The 19,542-nt window shown below is 39.2% G+C and overlaps 2 protein-coding genes across 2 annotated transcripts; both read right to left on the bottom strand.

The window, feature by feature from the left end:
• Window positions 1-5,295: 5,295 nt before the first annotated feature.
• CLUP02_08728 (cytochrome P450 CYP4/CYP19/CYP26 subfamilies) lies at window positions 5,296-7,237 on the bottom strand (the record flags this gene model as incomplete). Its single annotated transcript, XM_049287711.1, has 7 exons — window positions 5,296-5,376; window positions 5,437-5,526; window positions 5,590-5,709; window positions 5,794-6,118; window positions 6,194-6,402; window positions 6,473-6,835; window positions 6,917-7,237. 7 exons carry the CDS (start codon window positions 7,235-7,237, stop codon window positions 5,296-5,298), a joined length of 1,509 nt encoding a protein of 502 aa, XP_049144854.1.
• A 511-nt stretch (window positions 7,238-7,748) lies between these two features.
• On the bottom strand, window positions 7,749-14,814 carry CLUP02_08727 (beta-ketoacyl synthase domain-containing protein; the record flags this gene model as incomplete). The annotated part of the gene is made up of 2 exons (XM_049287710.1): window positions 7,749-8,689; window positions 8,757-14,814. The coding sequence occupies 2 exons, from the start codon at window positions 14,812-14,814 to the stop codon at window positions 7,749-7,751; spliced, it is 6,999 nt and encodes a 2,332-aa protein (XP_049144853.1).
• Between the last annotated feature and the right edge of the window lie 4,728 nt (window positions 14,815-19,542).

The following is a 19,542-nucleotide window of genomic DNA, read 5'->3' as shown; positions in this document are numbered from 1 at the left end:
CAATCGAAGTACTAAGTTAGTAGTAAATACTAATAAATATAAGTACCGGGTTAAGCATAGTAAGTCTATATTTTAATATACTACTTACGTAATAGAAGAGTTAGTTACTTATATTAAAAATAAATCCCTAAGTAGCTAGCGCCTCGTAAAGGATTATAATATAGTTAATTAGCGCTTATAGAATCTATTAGTTCGACTTACCTAAGTTCTTACGAATTATAAAGTACTAGTAGAGGTTATAGAGCTTAGCGAGGTAGTTTTAATAGCTTATAAGTAGCTCGAAGTATTCTTAGGTCCTTTAATATATTATATTAAAGCTAAGCGGGTTAGAGGTATTATTAAGTTAGTTAAAGTAGAAAGTTAACGCCCTTTTTTTAAGTATATTTAGGAAAGTACCGGAATAGTATCGTCTACTAATTCCTACTTATTAATATAATACTTTAAAGATCCGAAGCTTTTTATTAAAAATATCGTACTTCTTATTACTATACTTATTCTTATTATTATAGAGCTTAGTAAGGTTAATTAATTAGCGGGTATTAAGTATAATATCGTCTTTAGTTTCTATATCGAAGTATAGTATTTAACGGGGTGGATTTCGTTATTAAGTAATAATAACTTTATTTTTTAGTTCTTTTTCCTCTTCTTCTTAGAGAGGTAGTAAGTCGGTTAGTTAATAGCGAGGCTAAGGTTAGAATTTTAATTACTAAGATTAAATAAGTTAGGGTTATAAAGATTCCCTTACTATCTTTTTAGCTTATTAAATAAGATTATTAGTATTTATTAACTATAGGAGTAATAAATAGAGGAAGTAAGAATCGTAATATAATATATTAAAGTATTTAGTACGGTTGCGGTAAGTTACGATTTTTTTAAAAGTTTAAGTAAGGAAGTATTAAGTATTAAGGGTACTAGCGATCTTTTTTATTATTTAACTACGATCTTTAATTATTAAATTAATACCGTTATTTATAAAGAAGTCTCTTAGCTTTTTAAGAATTATACTTTTTATTCTTAAAAAGTCCTTTACCTCTTAGTTTTAAAAATCGGTTTTAAAGTCCTTTTATAGCTCCTCGCCCGTTAGGCCGTTTTGATAATAGTATTTTATTATATAAAAGATAAAGGTATTAAGCTTTTTATTATTTATAAGGGCGGGTATAATATTAAATAAGCCCTATTAAGTTAGGTTAACGTAGTCCTATTAGCGAATTAAAATTAGGTATAGTTCTATAATTTAAAAGTATAAGTAGGCCGGAGGTAATATTAACTAATTATTAAACCTTTTTTATTTATTACTAGGGCCGGCGGTTATTATAATATATTTACGAAGTAAGTTATATAGTAAAAGATTATTATAAAATATAATCGTCGTATTATAATTATAATATAACGTTAGTTAAGTTAAAAAGAGTAATAGGTCGGTCGTAATAATCGTTTTAATAATAATAAGCGGGCTACTATTACTAATTAAAAAATTCTACTCCTTTAACGAGGTATATAAATAGAAAGTTACTAAGGTCGGCAGAAGGTTATAAAAAAAGAAGAAAGGCCTTTTATAACCGTATTTCTAATAATAAATAGAGGATTCCGTTAGCTACTAATTAGTAATTCTTTTTAGTACTTCTTATACTTTATTTTATTAGTCTAGTCTCGGAGCTTTTGTTAGGTTAAAAAGAGGTAGATTTGTTAATAATATAAAATAGATCCCTATTATTACTATTATGAAGATCTTTTCTTTTCCTTAATATCTCAGAATATTTCGCTATTAGTAAGAGATTTATTATTACTATATTTATAATTCTAAAGATCTTATTATTACTAAGCGCTAGTACGCTAATAATCGTCGGATTAATCTCTTAATAATTAATCTCCTCTTACTTATTATTAGTTTAAAGTAGCGCTTAGTTATAATATATTCGAGATAGATTCCTTTACGAGCGGTTCGATTAAAAAAAAGTTAGTAATAGTAATAAGGCTAATAAAAATAATATTAATAGTAGGGGTAAGGTTAATAATAATAATAAAGTAGTTAATCTTTTTATAGTAGTAGTCTTAGTAAAAGAGATTATACGTAATAAAGCGCGCTCTTAACGGCCCGTAACTAGTTAATTAATTATCGGCTAGTAGTAATAAAAGAGAGCTAAGGTAGTATAGACTAGGCCGCTTATCGTTAGTTAAATAAATAGAACTAAGTTAATAAGTTAGAATAGCTAGCGAGGTAAGTCGAGGCTATCTTTTTTATAATTATATCCTTATTAACTTACGGTAGAAATATATATATAATTTAATTACTAATTAGTATTAGTATATACGTAAATAGGTTAGACCTTTTAGTTACGACTAGGTTAATAGGTTAATATAGGTCTATTGTATATATATAGGAGGGGAAGATCGTGGGTAGAGCCCGCGGTCCCTTAGTAGGTATAGGTAGGTAGAAGGGTCCGTCTGCACGGGCCCAGACTGCCTACTTACTACCCCTACCTAACTACCTAATAGGGCCCCTTTTTTGCCTCGTAATCTAATACTAGGGACCGTTAAATAGTATTAGAACCGACGCTAATACTAGCTTTAAGTTAATAGAATTTAGCGATAATACGACGGCTTATAGTATATAGCTAAAAGTCGTACTTATTAAAGCGTATTATAGTATTAAAAAAGTAGAGAGGGTATATTAGTAGTTAAAAAGGGCGTTTAGAATTATTAAAAAGGAAAATCCGGATTCTATTAATAACGAATACCTCTAGATAGTACTTAAATACTATAATAATACTATGGGGCCTAACGGACTTATATTAATATTATTAGTATTTAGAGTATATTTAAGAACGACCTTAGCCTCGTTATTATTACTAAGTATAAGTTAACGAGCCTAAGTAGTTAAAAAAGTAATATAAGTATTGCGCAAAATAAGTATAAAAAAGTAAGTTAACGAGGTAATTACTATACGTAATAGGCCCGATATAGGGGATAATTTAAATATATTACTAAATTTAGATATATAAGTATAGTACGAAATTACTTAATAGTAGGCTGGGCTATATAAGTTAATTTTTATTAACGAGCGCTCTTATATAGTTACGAGAGATTACGACTAGTTACTTAAAGTATTAATTACGGTAGTTAGACCGTATTATATAGATCCTAACGAAGTAATTTCTAACTTATAAAAAGAAGAAGAGCTAGGGGAAACTATATAACCCGCAGTAGAGGTATAGGAAATTATTTTTAATAAAATCGTCGTAGTAGTACTAATAGACGACGAGGAAGAGGAAATTGCTAAAAGGGTATTAATACTACTAATAAGACGTTATAAAGAACTACGACAGTAAGCCTTAACGTAGTAATTTATTACTAATAACGAGGTAATTAATACCTTTTATATAATAAAAGAAAAAGCTAATTTCGAGCTAGTAATTAAACTACGTAAAAAAAGCGTAATTATAACTATTAAAAAGCTATATAAGGGATTAGATCTTATTAAAGTAGATACTCTTTACGATCGAGGGGTTTATTAATTTATCCTATATAACTTAGAAAAATATATAAACCTCTATATATTTAAATTACGAATAGTTCGTAAGATTAAAAAGAAAAGAATACCCTAGCCGTACGAGAAGTTTAGATACGTAATTTAGGGGTATAGTAATATTAAAAAAGCGACACTACTTATATAATTACTTATTATATAGCGCTATAGCTAACGATTAATAATAGTATTAATAGTATTATTATAAAAGAAGGGATACGAGATTTAGAGCCGTAATATTACCTAGGCCTATACTTAATCGGCTATAGGGCTTATAAGGAAAATCCTAGCCTATTTACCGAAGGAAATGGCTAGTAAGTACTTAGAAAGTACGATTATTAAAGTGCTTAAGCTACTATATAGGCTCGTAGAATCGGGTACTTATTAGTAAGCTACTTATTACGACTTTTATATTAATTAACTATTAATAATTACTTTTATATACGACCTATGCTTATTAGTTACGGAGTACGAAGGTAACTAATTTAGGATCGTTAGAATATAAACTAACGATATATTAAGCTTATTTAATATTAATTTTATAAAAAAGGAGGATAAGGAGCTTTAAAAAGCGGGCTTCGTAGCGAAACTAAAAAAGGTCTTTATAATAAATACCCCCTTAGTATTTAATAATAGGATTTTTATAATCGAAAAGAAAACTATCGTTTTTTAATAAAAAGGGTAGGGTAAGAAAATTAACCTCGTCGATTTAAATATAATTAATATTAAAAAGCGGTATAAAGCTAAGCTCGCGCGAGGGGTATATATTATAAATATTTATTAGCTTAAGGCGACTTTTAACTACGCTAGGGTAATATAAGTTATAGATCTAATTAAATAAAATATCGAAGTACTTAATAAGTAGCTTAAGTAATAATAAACGAATTTTAATCGAGGTCTCGTTTATTACTTAATTAACCTTATAATTAGTAAGCTCTACGTCTTTATTAATAAGTTATTTACGAATAATAACGACCTTATTTTATAATTAGGGTATATTATTATCTTAGTTAATAAGAGTATAAGTAAGAGCGAATTTATTATATATAGTAATATAATCTATTACTTATTAACTAAAAATAAGTAAGTAATAAGAAGTGTACTAGTATTAGAAGTATATAGTATAGTTAATAGCGTTAACCTCTTTTATATAATTTTAATAATACTAAGGAAGATTACTAATCGAATTAGCTTTTTACTTATTTTAATAGTTATTTATACTAATTCTTATTTATTATATAAATACTTTATTAAATTAGGAACGACGAAGAAAAAGAGGCTTATAATTAATATTATAACTTTTTAAATAATCGTACAAAAGGTATAAGATACTTAAAATCCGTTAGATTAATAGTAAAAATAACTTCGTAAACGCTTTTATAAAAATAATACTAAATAAGGGATTAAAGTAATTTATAAGTAATAAAAAAGCTATTATATAAATAGAGGGATAGGTTATATAAAAAGAGTAGAGAAAAGGGGGAAAGGGAGACGACTTAGTAAACGGGCCCGAGGTCGAATTATACCTCTAACTATAGTAGTTAAATTAATAAAAAAAAGAGAAAGTTAGTATTAAATTAGAAGTTTAATTTAACCGTAGTATATAACTAACTACGCAGGGGCTAATTAGGGGCCTTATTTACGATTATTATAGCTAGCCTAACCTACGGTTAGAACTTCTTTTTTATACTTATTACGCAGATATTTATATAGTTTAATTAATCTCTTTGTTAACTACGGTTCGAACTAACTACCCTGTAATAGGGATACTAACAGACGCGGAATCCCGAAGGCTTGGCAAGCCACTTGTTCTCAACAGTCCACTCCTCATTTTGGTTTACTAATTGTATCTAGTGCGGGGGCTTGATTAATTTCAATTCTCAAAAGAGTGGCAATGCTAGTCTACTCACGTTGTAGCGTTGCAACAACGAGGGAATGAGCTTATATATCTCAAAATAGGCGAGATGTTTCCCGAGGCAGCTTCTGTGGCCAGCGCCAAACTTGTGAAGCCAATAACGTCAACGCGAATTCCAATTGAGATCTTTCTTGTTCGTCAGACTTACAGTCAGAAGTGAATTGTACATGGAGGCGTGCTTCTCTTCATCACACAACCATCTCTCGGGTCGCCAGAGGTCCGGTTCGGCGCCATAGAGTGACACTTCGCGGTGCAGCGACCACGGGTTCTGGGGATTTGGGGTAAATTGTCAGCATCAGAGTGTCTTTAAACTCAAGCCATAAAAAGAAGACGAAAAGAATTGTCGCCTTACAATCCCGATTCTTGTTCCCGGGGGAATGTGGTACCCGTCGATCTCCAGTCCACAATCAGGAACCACGCGCTCGAACGGGAGGGCAAATGGTGGATGCATCCTGGTGGCCTCTTTGACACAGGCGTCAAAATAAGTAAGAGATTTGGATTCTTTCCAAGTCGCGAATTCGGAGAGTCGCCCCGCGGCGGTGGCATCGTCGATCTCCTTTTGAAGCTTTGCGAGCGACGCTGGGTTTTTGAGGAGATGGTATATTAAGGCGCCAGATAGAATACTTGTCGTGTCTGCACCTGCCACGATATTAGAATTGACCCAGGTGGGGAGGAACCTATTGCGAGTTGTGTCAGTCCAGACTTTTTCATTACTACATGCGAGGCTCAAAATGCTACATGTAGGCACATACATTGCTGGTAGAGTATGGTCTTTGGCATTCTCAGAGATGAAGCTGGAAAGGAAGTCTTTTTGGCCGAGGTCACCTTTGCCGCTCTGGAGCAGATTCATTCGCTCCCTGATTCTAGCGGCACCGAATTCTACGAGCGGGTTTCTTTTCGCCGAGACGGGAATCAGAGGGTTGTCTCTCCACAAGTAGTCAAGCCAAGGCATTTGCGTATTCTGTTGCATGCCAAACGATTAGCATAGCGTTCCATTATAATCATACTGGGGATCATAGATTCTCACGTACTGCAGCAATCATGTTGAAATAGCGCCAGTTGTTCTCAATGACGCCTTCAACATCGCCACCTTTATCGAGACATTCAAGTTCCTTTGAGAACGTGACTTCCCCAAGAACGTCGAACATGAAATATTGCATCCAATTGAATAGGCCGACTTCAACGTTCGTGTCTAGGAACAGCTCGTCTAACCGCTCGAACAGATGTTGCATAGTAGAGTTCACGACCGGCTCAAACGCCATCAGATTTGTGAGCGAGTACAGATTGGCGACGGGACGCCTCATTCGCCGATGTATATCCTCGTCTCGAGTAGCGAAGACATCTGGAATCTTGCCGCCCTTAATCCTCGGCATTATTGAGTCGTAGAACTCGGACTGCACTGGAGGTTAGTGTTGCAACGATATGAACATCGGAGAGTTCTAAGGACGTCGGGCTCCAATGCCAGCGTCGCGTACCTTCTCAAATCTTCTTTTGAAACCGTATATCTTCTCAATTGCATCGGGCTGGGAGACCATGACGGCATTGGGACCAAACCGTACAACGGTGCCATATTTGCTGTGCAAATTGGTGTGAATTTCGTGAGCGTTGCCAGTGTTGACCCACGATCGACGGATGAAGTTCGTGAGAGCTGCCGCAGGTGGTCCGGGGATGTGTCTCAACCGGATGTAGGAACGCGCATTGTCCAGAACGAGGATGAATATGCCTACGACCGCCAGGAATCCAACGATACGACAGGCTCTGTCATCGAATTTCTCAAAGAGCCCTTCCGAAAACATTGCGGCGGTGGTAACGGATGTGTGGATGGATGGCTGATGATCGTCAGCTTGGTATTATCCCCTTCCGCTCTCGCGACGTATGATACTGGTGGTCAACTCTTACGCGATGGAGACTTAAATGTGGTAGCTGGATACCAGGCGTAGATTGCATCACTCGGGTTATTGGCTGCGCCTTTCCTGGCCGGCTCATCGAACAACTCGGGTCCGACTAGGTCAGCTCGGCTGTACCTGACGAGAGACAAGGTGTGTCAGGGATCACGTTCCTGGGATGACACCAGAAGGAGAGATATGCCACTTCTCCCAAGGCTGGTGGAAAGTAGAACAGGGGCGAGACGGCAGAAACAGTCTTTTCTCCCAAAGTCCTGCTTCAAGAGTTATTGTTTTCTTCTCAGCATGTCCGAAGCGAAATTTCAGCAAATTGATTAGTCGTAAAGATATGGTTGTGAAAGTATGTTTCTTGTACAAAAGAAGAAAATGGCGCCAAAGCTAAGAAGCTTCGTTTGCTATAGTCTCACTTGATATCTCTCCCAATTCTTTCAAGCAAAAATTTGTAGCCCTCCATGACATAGCCCCAACGGCTCCCATCGGGATCCCGAAAGAGATCAAACAGATGAGGTTGACCAGGGGCAAGAGTAAGCCCTGACTGAATGCCCGCATCTCTCATCGCATCGACTGTACGCTGGGCCTGCTCCCATGGAATCAGATCGTCTCCAGTGCCGAAAACAATGTGCGTCGGTGATTTGTAGTTGCCCTTGACAACCTGGGCATAAGGGCTTGCGCGCACTACCTCATCTAATGCGGGTTGCTCCAGCTTGTTATATGCGGTCGCCGCGTGTGATGGCACGTCCGAGCCCGAAGGCAAGCCACGGAAAAGGACGGGTAGTGTCTGTCCGTGCCAGTTCATGTGCAGCACGACACGGCTGCGAGGGTCTTTTGGTGCTATCCAGCCCGCTGCTGCCATCATCTTTGGAGGCACGTTGTATGCGGTGATGGGGGCAGGAGAGACCCCGTCAATAACATTGTAGGTCTCGTTTGCGAACCCATTCGAGTGGTCTGGGACATTTGGCTTCCTCCAGAATTCGTCCTCATAATCAGTCGGGCAATAGAAAGCAAGGATCGCATCGGGAGCTGGGATGCCACGCGGTACCGAGGTCCAGGCTAAGGACATGGCCAAGGTGCCCCCGGTCGACCAGCCAACTACCACAGCTTGGTTGCGATCGAGAAGGTTGTTAATTTTCGTTTGAGTCAGCTTCAGGTCTGGCAGGGTATTTCTTGCCCAAGCATATGCTGTGACAACGTCAACAAGCGGCCCACTGAGAATGGTCGTCTCCGGGCAAAGCCTGTAATCCACGCTCACGGGTAAGACACCATTGTCTAATAGAAGTTGGATTTGACGCAGCCGTACGTCCTGACGTGACAGCATCACATGCCCTCCTCCGTGAACTATCAGACCTGTAACGGAGCATCGTCAGCTCCGGTGTCTATGTACAAAATGCGAGCTTCTTGATTCAAACCATACCGGTAACCCAATTCCTATGCGCTGACGCCTGAGATGGTGAAGGGTAGTGAATGTCTGCTCGGAGCGGCAGTCGCTTATCTGTGTGCGTGAAGACGACTGTTTCAACGCCGCCAGCCTTCTCCTGGGGTATGCTGCGGTGTTGTGATGCATCCTGAACAGGCTGCTTGAAACCCGTGATGACCCTGCAGACCTCAGACTCGCGTTTGTGGCCGCCCGTCCAAGAAACGTGTTGGAACCCGACCTGCCTCATTGTATCATCCCAAAATTCTGGAGTCGCCAGCACGTAGGGGCGGCCGTCGTCGTATAGCCACCAACCGTCTAAGAGACCGAACACCATGTCCAGCCAGTAGTTTCGCGTCGTAAGTTCAACGAGCGACACGAAGCCATGAGGCCGCAGGAGCTTGTTGATGTTGCTCAGAGAGTTGTGCAGGTTGGTAGTGGCGTGGATGCAGTTCGTGGCTAGCACGATGTCGTACTGCCCAAGATGCTGTGCCGCGGGCGGCTTCTCGATGTCGATAGTGCCATACTTCATGCAATCGAGCCCGGCAAACTTTCGCTTGGCCCCCGAAACCAGTGCGGAGGAGATGTCGGTGAAGGTGTACTCGATAGGTATCCCCTTCTGCACAAGCCTGTCCACTACCCATTGCGTTGTTGCGCCTGTTCCCGCTCCCAGTTCAACAATGCGATACTTCCCGTCAGGTCCAGGGGTGGACTTGGACAATGCCTTCTCGAGGAAGGATGTGAGAAGCTGGGAATTTATGATGAACATGGGGGCCGTCGCGTACACGTCGTCAAGCACGCTGCGGTTCGCCTTGGTGCCGAACAGAATCGACAGCGGATCCATCTTGCCACTTAGAATCGCAGCCATCTTTGAACCACAGATATTCAGGAGGTTATGCTCCTTGGCATGCTGGGGGAACTCCGCAAGGATGTCCTTGAAACGGCTGCTAGAGGGCGTGGTGTCGACAATTGTCTCTGAGCGGACGTACTGCCTGCCATCGTAGTCGGCCAGCTTGCCGCGTTGGAGGATTTGGTGGAAAACACCCAGCATACGGTCATGTCTCGCTATCACTGGAATCTTAGGAATTTTGTCGCCGGGCCTCAGCGCACTGAGGTCAACGCCGAGGTCCGAGAAGGCCTCTACGACGTAGGCGAGAACCAAGTCTGCTTGCTTGTCGGCTACCTTGGTATAGAAGTTACTGAAGCCGTACATTGCGGCGAACTTGTCGAAATCATCCTTGATGCCCTCAAACTCCTGAGCTGCACTGGCAAGGGCTGGGCTGGCCGGATATGAGAGCAGCTGCTCTGTCTTGAGCGGGATACGAGTGTTGTCGATGATGACGCTAGAGTCAGTGCCGTCTGTCGAGTAGCCAGAGGACGGCGTTGGGGACGAGTCGGCCGTGCTGGGCTCCGTCGTTGCCGCATTGTCAACGGGTGCGGCGGCGCTAACGAGAATGTCGGTGAGGTCCCCGAAGGTGCAGGTGTCTGTGAAAGAGGATGCGTCGATGGAAACTCCGAACATCTCCTCCATGTCGCTCATAAGTTCCATGCAGAGAAGAGAATCCAGGCCGCGATCGATAAGATTCGTCAAGCGATCAAATTCAGTAGCCGGGCACTCGAGATGGTTTCCTAGCAGTTCTGCTAGTCGCGGTATCAAATCACCGCGCTCGTCTTGCTCTTGTAAGACGGCTGGCCCTGCCACTGACGCGTGAGGCTGGAATTCAGAGTCAGAGATGATGTTTCGATCCGCCAGATTCGTGGGTTGGTCGAAGGGAACAGCTACAACGGGATTCTTCAAAACCTGAGGGGTCCCCTGAAATCTCTGAGATGCTTGTTGAGCTCCATAGCCATCGAGGTAGGCGCAAAGGGCTGAGAAGGTCTGCATATCCTGAAGTTGATCCTGCGGGATCAAGATCTTGAACACCTCGTTGACCTCAGATACGATTTCCGTAGCCATCAGAGAGTCAATGCCTAACTCCTCAAGCGTGGTGTCATCATGGAATTGATCTGCTGGAACGTCTGTCATCTTGCTCAGCAAGTCACGCAGCTCATCTGCCACACTCGGAGCAATCGCTAGGCGGACCGGCGGTGAAGATGGCAGTATGCTATTGACTGCAGCCGCGATGCTTGGAAGAGAAATGGAAGCTGGCGATGGAGCCTTTAAAGGCGTTGCCTCAGTTGTGGCGGGCTTGATAGCAATCGCCGAACTTCGTTGGGATGTTTTGGAACACACAACCTCAGAATTATCGGAAGGGTTCGCCCGGGACAGAATCTTGGCGAGAGATGCCATCCTAACTCTGCTGAACTTGGCCCCGGAAGCAACGAAAACGAGCTGTCCAGTGATCTTATCTGTGACAAAAATGTCGTTGCTGCTCTCCCTGTCGCTCGTAGCGGTGGATATCGCAAAAACATCCCAGCCAGGGCTGCTCCCTTCGGCCTGTGCCTTGCCAAAATCAGGCGACAATTGAATGCGGTCGACGTATGTAGAGACGAGCACATCATCTGGCGGACAAGGAGCAAGGCAGTTGGCGTATAGACCGGGGACCTGGAAGAAGTTGTCGATAGCGACGGGTGTAGAGACGAGATCTTGTGTGCAGGTAGGCTGTGCCTTGGGCAAGACAACATCGGCAACGACGGCACCGTCGCTGTTGCCGGCGACTCTGCGGACGCCTTGGTAAATGTCGCCGTATTGAACGACCCTGGAGAACACCTTATACACAAGCTTGCCTTGGACAGCTTCGCCTCCAGGCTGCGTAGCCATCTCGGTAAACATCTGACCCATGTCTTGGTTCTTTTGCATGCGATGAAGGAGCTTGCTGGTCCGTTCTAGTTCAGTCGTGATGCTCTTGTCGGTTGACGGTACTATTTCGCACTTTCCGGTAGCATGCGTAGTAGTGACCTGCGATTGTCTACTTGAACGCTCTTGTGAGACGAAGGCAAAGTCGAACTTGCAACCAATCTGATCCAACGGACTCAAAACAAGCTGAACGATCCTATCCTCCCCCATTCCGAGGGGCGTGGAAATCTCCAGATCATCTACACGTGCAAAAGGCGCACAAGCGATGTTCTCAACGGCCGCGAGCTGCTTGGCGGCCTGCATGACTAGCTCGATATACATAGTCGCTGGACAAAGTGCCTTGTTCAGCACAGCATGGCCACTGACGAGCACCCTCCAGCATTCGGAACGAGGATCGATGGTAAAAGTCGCATTTCTGGGACCACGGGATGCCCCATCTTGGAACCCAGATAGCGTAATGAGCACCGGCTCTGGCTCTGGCTCGACGACAAGAGACTCGGGCGCTTTCGCCGGCACTTGGGACAGCTCAGATGAGATCCCCGCCTCAAGGTCGAAGTCCAGCCAGTGTCGCGTCTTCTCGAACTGGTAGGGAGGAAGATTCAGGGCTTGATAGCTTTGCTGCTGGAAATGGTGGAAATGCCAGAACTGAACATGGTGGCCATGCCTCCAGAGATTGACGGTTGTGTCTGCTACCGAATTCAACGCGTCATCCCGAGTCAAGTTAATGGGACACAACAGGTGGTCATCGGTGTTGCTGGTAGAAAGAGCGCGTCTAGCGATGCTAGTAACCGCTGAGTTAGACCCAGCTTCCAGCCATGTGCATGCGCCGAAGCGGGCCTCAATACGTTTCACGGCATCTTCGAAGTAGACGGGTGAGCGAGTGTGATTGGCGACTTGCTTGGCCGTGATGTCGAACCAGGTCTCTCCCATCGAGCAGGTCTCGAAGTGAATCACGGGCTTGTTAAAAGACAAATTCTCGACGAGCTTCTCCAAGTCCGCAAGAATCGGGTCGCTGAACCTCGAGTGGAACCCGTGCGTGACATTCAAGACCTTGGCCCTGCCCTTAGGACTTCTGCTCATGAATTGAACGTGAGCAGCATCGACTGCAGCAGAAGACGCCACGAGAACATGACTTGAAGGCCCGTTGAAGCAAGCTATCTCGAGACGGTAGTCAGAAGAGACGTCCAGCCTCTGTACTGTTGAGATTAGGTCCTTTGTGGTCTCGTAATCAGCCTCTAGAGCAATCAAGGAGCCCCTTTCCGAGCCCCATTTCTGGCGCATCAAAAGGGCTCGCCCATACACCAATTTGAGGCCGTCCGCAAGAGACAGAACGCCAGCAACGACCATAGCGACGAGCTGACCGAAGGAATGACCCAAAACACAATCAATTTGTAAGCCACAAGCGATCCAGGACTGAGCGCAGGCATAGTGAAGGGCAAACTGCATCGTCTGCAGCGAAACCACATCATCAACTGGCTGGGTCGCAAATATACCCGGATAGATCCCCGGGTGTGCGAAGCCTTGTATTATACCGTCGCATTCGTCAAGATACTTTCGAAGGAGTGCCGAACTGTCATAGACGTGCTTGCTGAGGCCCACAGAGCGGGAGGTTTGGCCGCCGAAGATGATGACAACTGGATTGGGCTTGGGGTTGATCTGGCAGAGAGGGGACTCGGGATTGAAAGCCACAATCTGAAGTTGATTTTCCAACTCTGAAAGGCTCGAGGCTGTTGTTGCAAGCATGTTTGGGAGAGTCCGATTCTGCCTCTCGCTCAAGTTGAACCCGATATCAGCCAGTATTTCGACCTCTGAAGCTGAGCCCCTGCGGAGAGAGGAGATATAGTCTAGCAGCTTGGCGGCGTTCTGATGGAGGCTCTTGACACTGTTCGCCGTAATGATTACGGGGAATTTATCGACGTTACTTGATGCGGTGTCTTGGTAGCTCCGTGCCAGGGCGGTCTTCGAAGGCGGCTCCCTGACGAGCATGGCGGCTATACTACCAGCTGCCCCGTAATTATTCACACAAGCAATGAGTGTCTCGGCAATCCAAGGGATGGTTTCTGTCGGGATCGACATTCGCCCGGGAACCAGGCTAATCTTGGGATGAGGAGATTGAAAATGCGCCTGTCTGGGAATGGCGCGATACTGCATCATCAAAAGAGTCTTGATGAGACCAGCGACTCCAGAAGCCCCTTCAGTATGACCGATGTTTCCTTTTACAGACGCAAAATGAAGAGGGACATCTCTCTCCCCGCTAGCAAAGACCTCCTTGATGGCGCCGAACTCGAGGGGGTCGCCAACGGGCGTCCCCGTACCGTGAGCTTCAACGTAAGTAACGTCTTCAGCCGCGATACCAGCCGTAGTTAAAAGCTTGCGGTAGAGTTCCGTTTGTGACGGGCTATACGGAACGGTGATGGGCACTTTGCTGCTGCTCTGCCTAACAGCGGTAGCGAGTATCGTACCAAGCACATTATCGCCGTCGGCAACCGCATCAGAAAGTCGCTTCAAAACGACAAGGCCGACTCCCTCGCCACGGCAGTACCCGTCAGCACTGGGGTCAAAGGACTTGCTCGCGCCAGTGGGGCTAAGAAATGAGGCGGCAGCCAGGTTCTGGTAGAAGAATGGGCTTGTGAAAATGGAGACACCACCGGCGATGGCGCTCTTGCAGTCGCCGTGCAGGATTGCTTTGCAGGCAGCGTCGATGGCGACTGCTGATGATGAGCAGGCCGTGTCCAGGGCAATTGAAGGTCCAGACAACCCGAAGAAGTGGCTGATCCTGCCGGGGACGAAAGCTCTCAGAGTCCCCAGAGCAGAAAAGGCGTTGGCCGGATGGCTGGCTACGTTGTCATTGTAGTCTGACGCACATACGCCGATGAAGCAGCCGACGTCTAAGTCGGGCTTGCGGGGGCCGAAGAAGCCGGCCGACTCAAGAGCTTGGTAGGAAACCTCTAGCAGGAGTCGTTGCTGAGGGTCTAAGGACGCTGCTTCGCGGCCTGACTTCTTGAAGAAACGATGGTCAAAGCTGGCAATGTCGTCAAGGTAGTTTCCGAAGTATACCGTCTTGTCCGTGTCACGTTGGTGTTCGTGAGCAGGGAAGCGTCCGCTGGGTGGTTCGCTTAGCTTCGACTCTCCCGCGTCTAGCATGCGCCAGAAATCCTCAACTGAGTCGGCGCCGGGAAATTTGCAACCCACGCCGACGACAGCAATGGCGTTGGGTGGCATGTCCTCCGTGAGGAGGCTGTCTGTGCTAGTGGTAGACATTGTAGGGTGTGATTTATAGTTCCTTGTTAAAAGGAGTTAAAGAAAGTTGAAGGTGCCGGTTGACGTTTGGAGAACTGGAGTTTCTTCAATGTGGGCACAAGGCCATCTCAAATAACTCATTTTCTAAGAACTCCAAATCCGGAAGTAATTCATCGTCCATCGGTTTGCAGGTGCAATTGTGCCTCCAAGACGACTTGAGATATCTGGAACCAATCATAATGTCTCAACCGAGTTGCAAGGGTGCTAGGCCCGCAGAAGGACTCATCGAGGGCACGTTGAATGCACGAACTCGGGTCTCTCTGACTTGCCCCAACTCGGGTCCCGCGTCCATTTAACACTCCAATAGCGTGAATATACAACATATTTTATTATTGGCCTTAAATTCCCATTGTAACTCATAATATCTAGATTGGTGAGGCTCATATCATTCGTTGCAGATGGGATCTGAAGCAAACACTCCGTAAGATATGGCCTGGTTGTAATTTCCTCGAACATAGCCAGTGAATCCCCGATTTCCTTTCTTAAAATCTTTTATAGGTAGTCTCATGAGACCTTTGCAATATATGTCTTAGTAGTGCTTCCAGTTCAGTGGCCTGGCTTCGTGCCTAGATCTATCTTCGTACTTTAACAAGTACTAACCCAAGCAGTGTTGTATATTTTATTTTGCTCTATGTCGGATTAGAAGTTTAATTTAACCGCGGTATACGGCCGACTGCGCAGGGGCTAATTAGGGGCCCTATTTACGATTATTATAACTAGCCTAACTTATAATTAAAACCTTCTTTTTATACTTATTACGTAAATATTTATATAATTTAATTAATTTTTTTATTAACTTATAGTTCGAACTAATTACTTTATAATAAGAATACTAATACTAATTAGTAATTAAATTTTATTATTATAAATTAGTAAAGTATCTTATTATATAAAAAAGACGACTTTTTAATACTATACAGAATAAGAAATTCGTACTAATTAATTTTATAAAAATAGATAAAAAAGGAGGCGATTTTTAAATACTATACGGAATTAAGTAATCGTAGCCCTTTATTATTTATAAAAGGTCGATATTTATTACGTTAAACTATATTAATTAATAAAACTACTTAAGTAATTAGTTTTTTATTATTATTCTAAGTAGCTTTTTTATTAAATAACTTTTTTATAGCTAGCTTATAATTGAAAATTAATAAGTTAAATTAGTAAAAGAAAATACTTATATAGTAGTTATTTACTTAATTAATTAGTATAATAAATAAGCTTAATAATATAATATAAAAGAGTACTATATAATTAAAAAAAAGGATCTCTAAATATAAATATTTTTATTTAATAATGAAAATAACTTTATAAAAGTTATTAAGCTAAAAGATTTATAGTATATAAAAAGGTTTATTATTATAACGATTTTATAAATATAACCGTAAGTTTATAATCTAAATAATCTCTTTATAGCCCCCTTAATTACTCCCTAAGTATTATTTAAGAATATAATATAAAAAATAGTTTAATAAGAAAAGAGGGGATTTAAAAGTCTTAATAATATTAAGTTAAGAGTATTATAGATCTTAGAAATTAATTTAAAAAGAAAGTAACTACCCTAAAGTAGTCTTACGACTTTTTATTAAAGTTATTATTAGTTTAAAAAAAAGGCTAAAAAGACGAAGATTTAAGGAGAAAAGAAAAGGATTTTTTAAAGGTCTACTAAAGGGCTTTTTTTATATTAGTTCTTAGTACGAAATTATTAATTTTAAAAAATTAACTAAGTAATAAAAAAGATTATTAATAAGTAATAATTACTTAACCGTAGTTAAATTATAAAAAAGACTATTTAAAAAATATAAAATAAGGTATTAAGAAGTTATAAAAAAAAGATTTTTAAAGTATTTAACTTTACTAAGTATAAATAATAAATAAGTATTTTTAATAAGTCCTTAACGTTTATAATTTTATAAAAAAGAGGGCCTAATTTTGCTAATTATATTTAATAGTTTATATAGCTCTTTTATAAACTACTTAGTATTTATTTTTAATTATTTTTATAGAATACTACCCTAAAAAAGATAGGTTAAGGAAAGAAGCTATTTAGAGATTATAAAAAGTACGAGGCTTAAGAGGTTAGAAATATATAAAATAATAGAAATTAGTAACTAATAAAGATCTTAAGAATAATTATTATATTTTTTTATAATAATATAAACGTTTATTACTACTATTAAAAAAGAAAACTACTAAAACTTACCCTTTTATATTAAATAAAAAAGAGGATCTTAATAAGTATAATAGTTAGTAATTTAAAAAAGTAGTAATAATTACTAAAAATAGTAAAAATAAGAGTAGTAATAAGATAGCGAGAAGAAATAAGAATTTTTTAAATCTTAATAAATTCGTTAAGTAATAAAAGTACGGATTTATTATAATTAGCGCGTAGATTAAATATATTTTTATTAAAATTAAATATATTAATAATTATTAATACGGATATAAGCTAAAATACGACCCTTAGTAAGTTAAAAAAAAAAAAAAGAAGAAAAAACCCGATCCTAAATAGAATCCTAATCCTTTATAAATAAGTAAATATTAACCCGAACTATTAGGGGACGTAGATATATAAGATTATAAATTAGCTTAATAATAAGTAAATTAATATAATATTAATTTATTTAACTAAGGTTTATAAAAAAAGGGGCTATAAGGATAACCCCTATTTTATAAAATTATAAACGACCTTAGTTATTAGCTAGATAAATAGTTCGCTAATATAAGCTTAGGAATTATAAAAATAATTAATAAATTCTTTTATGAATAAGGGGTATTACTAGCGTAGTTATAGTTACGAGAACTATATAAAATCTTAGTAACGACGATTATAAAAGAGGAATTCGTATTATAGAACTAAGTATAAGTTAATAAGGCGTATAATTACTTTAACGAATTTAAAAAAAGGGTAAATAATATAAACTTCCTCTCTATAATTACTAATAATAATTTATTATTATAAAAAGATATATAAAAGTAAAATATAGTAATAAAAGTACGATAATTAACGATTTTACTTATTTTAATTTATAGCTCGTTATTATTATTAATACGAAATCTAGCGCCGATTAGCTAATAAAAAAGATAAACGACCCGAAGTTATTAATAATACGTCCCCCCGATAGAGCAATCTGCCGGGGCCGTACTATATATTACGTATAAAAACAAACTAAGTATATTGCGCTTTATACTTAATTATTAATTAAAATAGCTCCCGACCTTCTCCCATAGTCCTCTAAGTTTTAATTATTTAGAGGGCGAGCTATACCTATTTTAATATATATAAGACCTCTTAATATTAGCCCATATAAGTAGCTAGATCCTATATTATATACTCTTTTTTATTAAAAATTAAAGGGCCCTTTATATATTCTCTTATATTTATAATATAGCCCGTATTAAAAAGATTTTTAGTTTTATAAAATATAATTTCTAAATTAGTATTAATATATTAAATCTTAACGTCTATATTAGCCTAGCTATTTATAACGTTTATACTATTACTTAATTAAATTCCGTATTATTAAAAAGTACTTTACTAATCCTCGGGTATATTTATGTTAATTATAATAGCTATAGCGTTAAGCTAGCTAAGGGCGCCTAGCCCGAGAGGAGTAAACTTATTAACGGGCATCTTTAGTTCTAACTTACTAATTACTAACTATATACTAAGAGTAGAGTAGTAGTTTATATATTAATAAATTTATTTAATAAATTTATTTAGTTGAAATAGAGCTTTAGGTAATATTAAAAACGATAAGGATAAAAAGAATTTTTATAAGCTTTAGTACGTAAATATTAGCCTATTTAGCCCTTTTTTTTAAAAACCTTTATGTTATTATTAAAGTTTAAAACCTCTACGGTTAAAAAAGGCTATTTCTACCTATTATAGCCGATTATTATAATTAATTATTATAGCCGACCTCTATTGTTAACCTTTTTAACTAGTACTACTACGTAACGAAGAGGGTAGTTTACTTATCCCGAATTATATAGCGGTTTTCGTATTAAAATTATTATATTACGTTAAGTACGTACTTAGGGTATATTATATATATTATATAATTAAGAAGTATACTATATTAAATAATTTCTTTTAAAAGTATAATCCCGTTAAGGTCGATCTTTTATACTTATAAAGCTAGAAAGAAAACCACTATATTAATAATACGTAATAATATAGGGATCGTATATAAATATTAAAAATATAATAATAAATACGAGGTAATTTATAAACTTTAAAAAGATCTTTTTAAAAAAAAATTATATTTAAAGGGGAAGTATAAGGTTTTATAAAAAACCCTAACGATATTTTATAATTATTATAAAAAGGTCGGGATTAGGGAATACTAGTATTATTTAGTAATTAATATTATACTCGTAAATAAAGCCTCTAATTATTATTATTATAAAGTAGTATATAATCTCGATCGAAACGACTTTTTTAGTATTATTAACGTAATCCGAAGCCGCTTTAAGACTTATAATAAGAACTTAGAGTTCCTATCTCAATTATAAGCGATTTTCTTTATATTTATAATTAGGATAATAAGGAGTAAATTATAAATAAAGATCTTTAAAAAGCTTATTAATTAAATCAATAAGCTAGTAAAAGCCTAGTTAAATAAGGGAACTAACGAATAAAAAGTTAAATATTTTTATATTATAATTTAGTACGTATTAAAA

The sequence above is a fragment of the Colletotrichum lupini genome, chromosome 4 (genome assembly GCF_023278565.1).
Source record: "Colletotrichum lupini chromosome 4, complete sequence".
NCBI classification, from domain to species: Eukaryota; Fungi; Ascomycota; class Sordariomycetes; order Glomerellales; family Glomerellaceae; genus Colletotrichum; species Colletotrichum lupini.
This window is presented reverse-complemented; position numbering and strand designations above follow the sequence as displayed.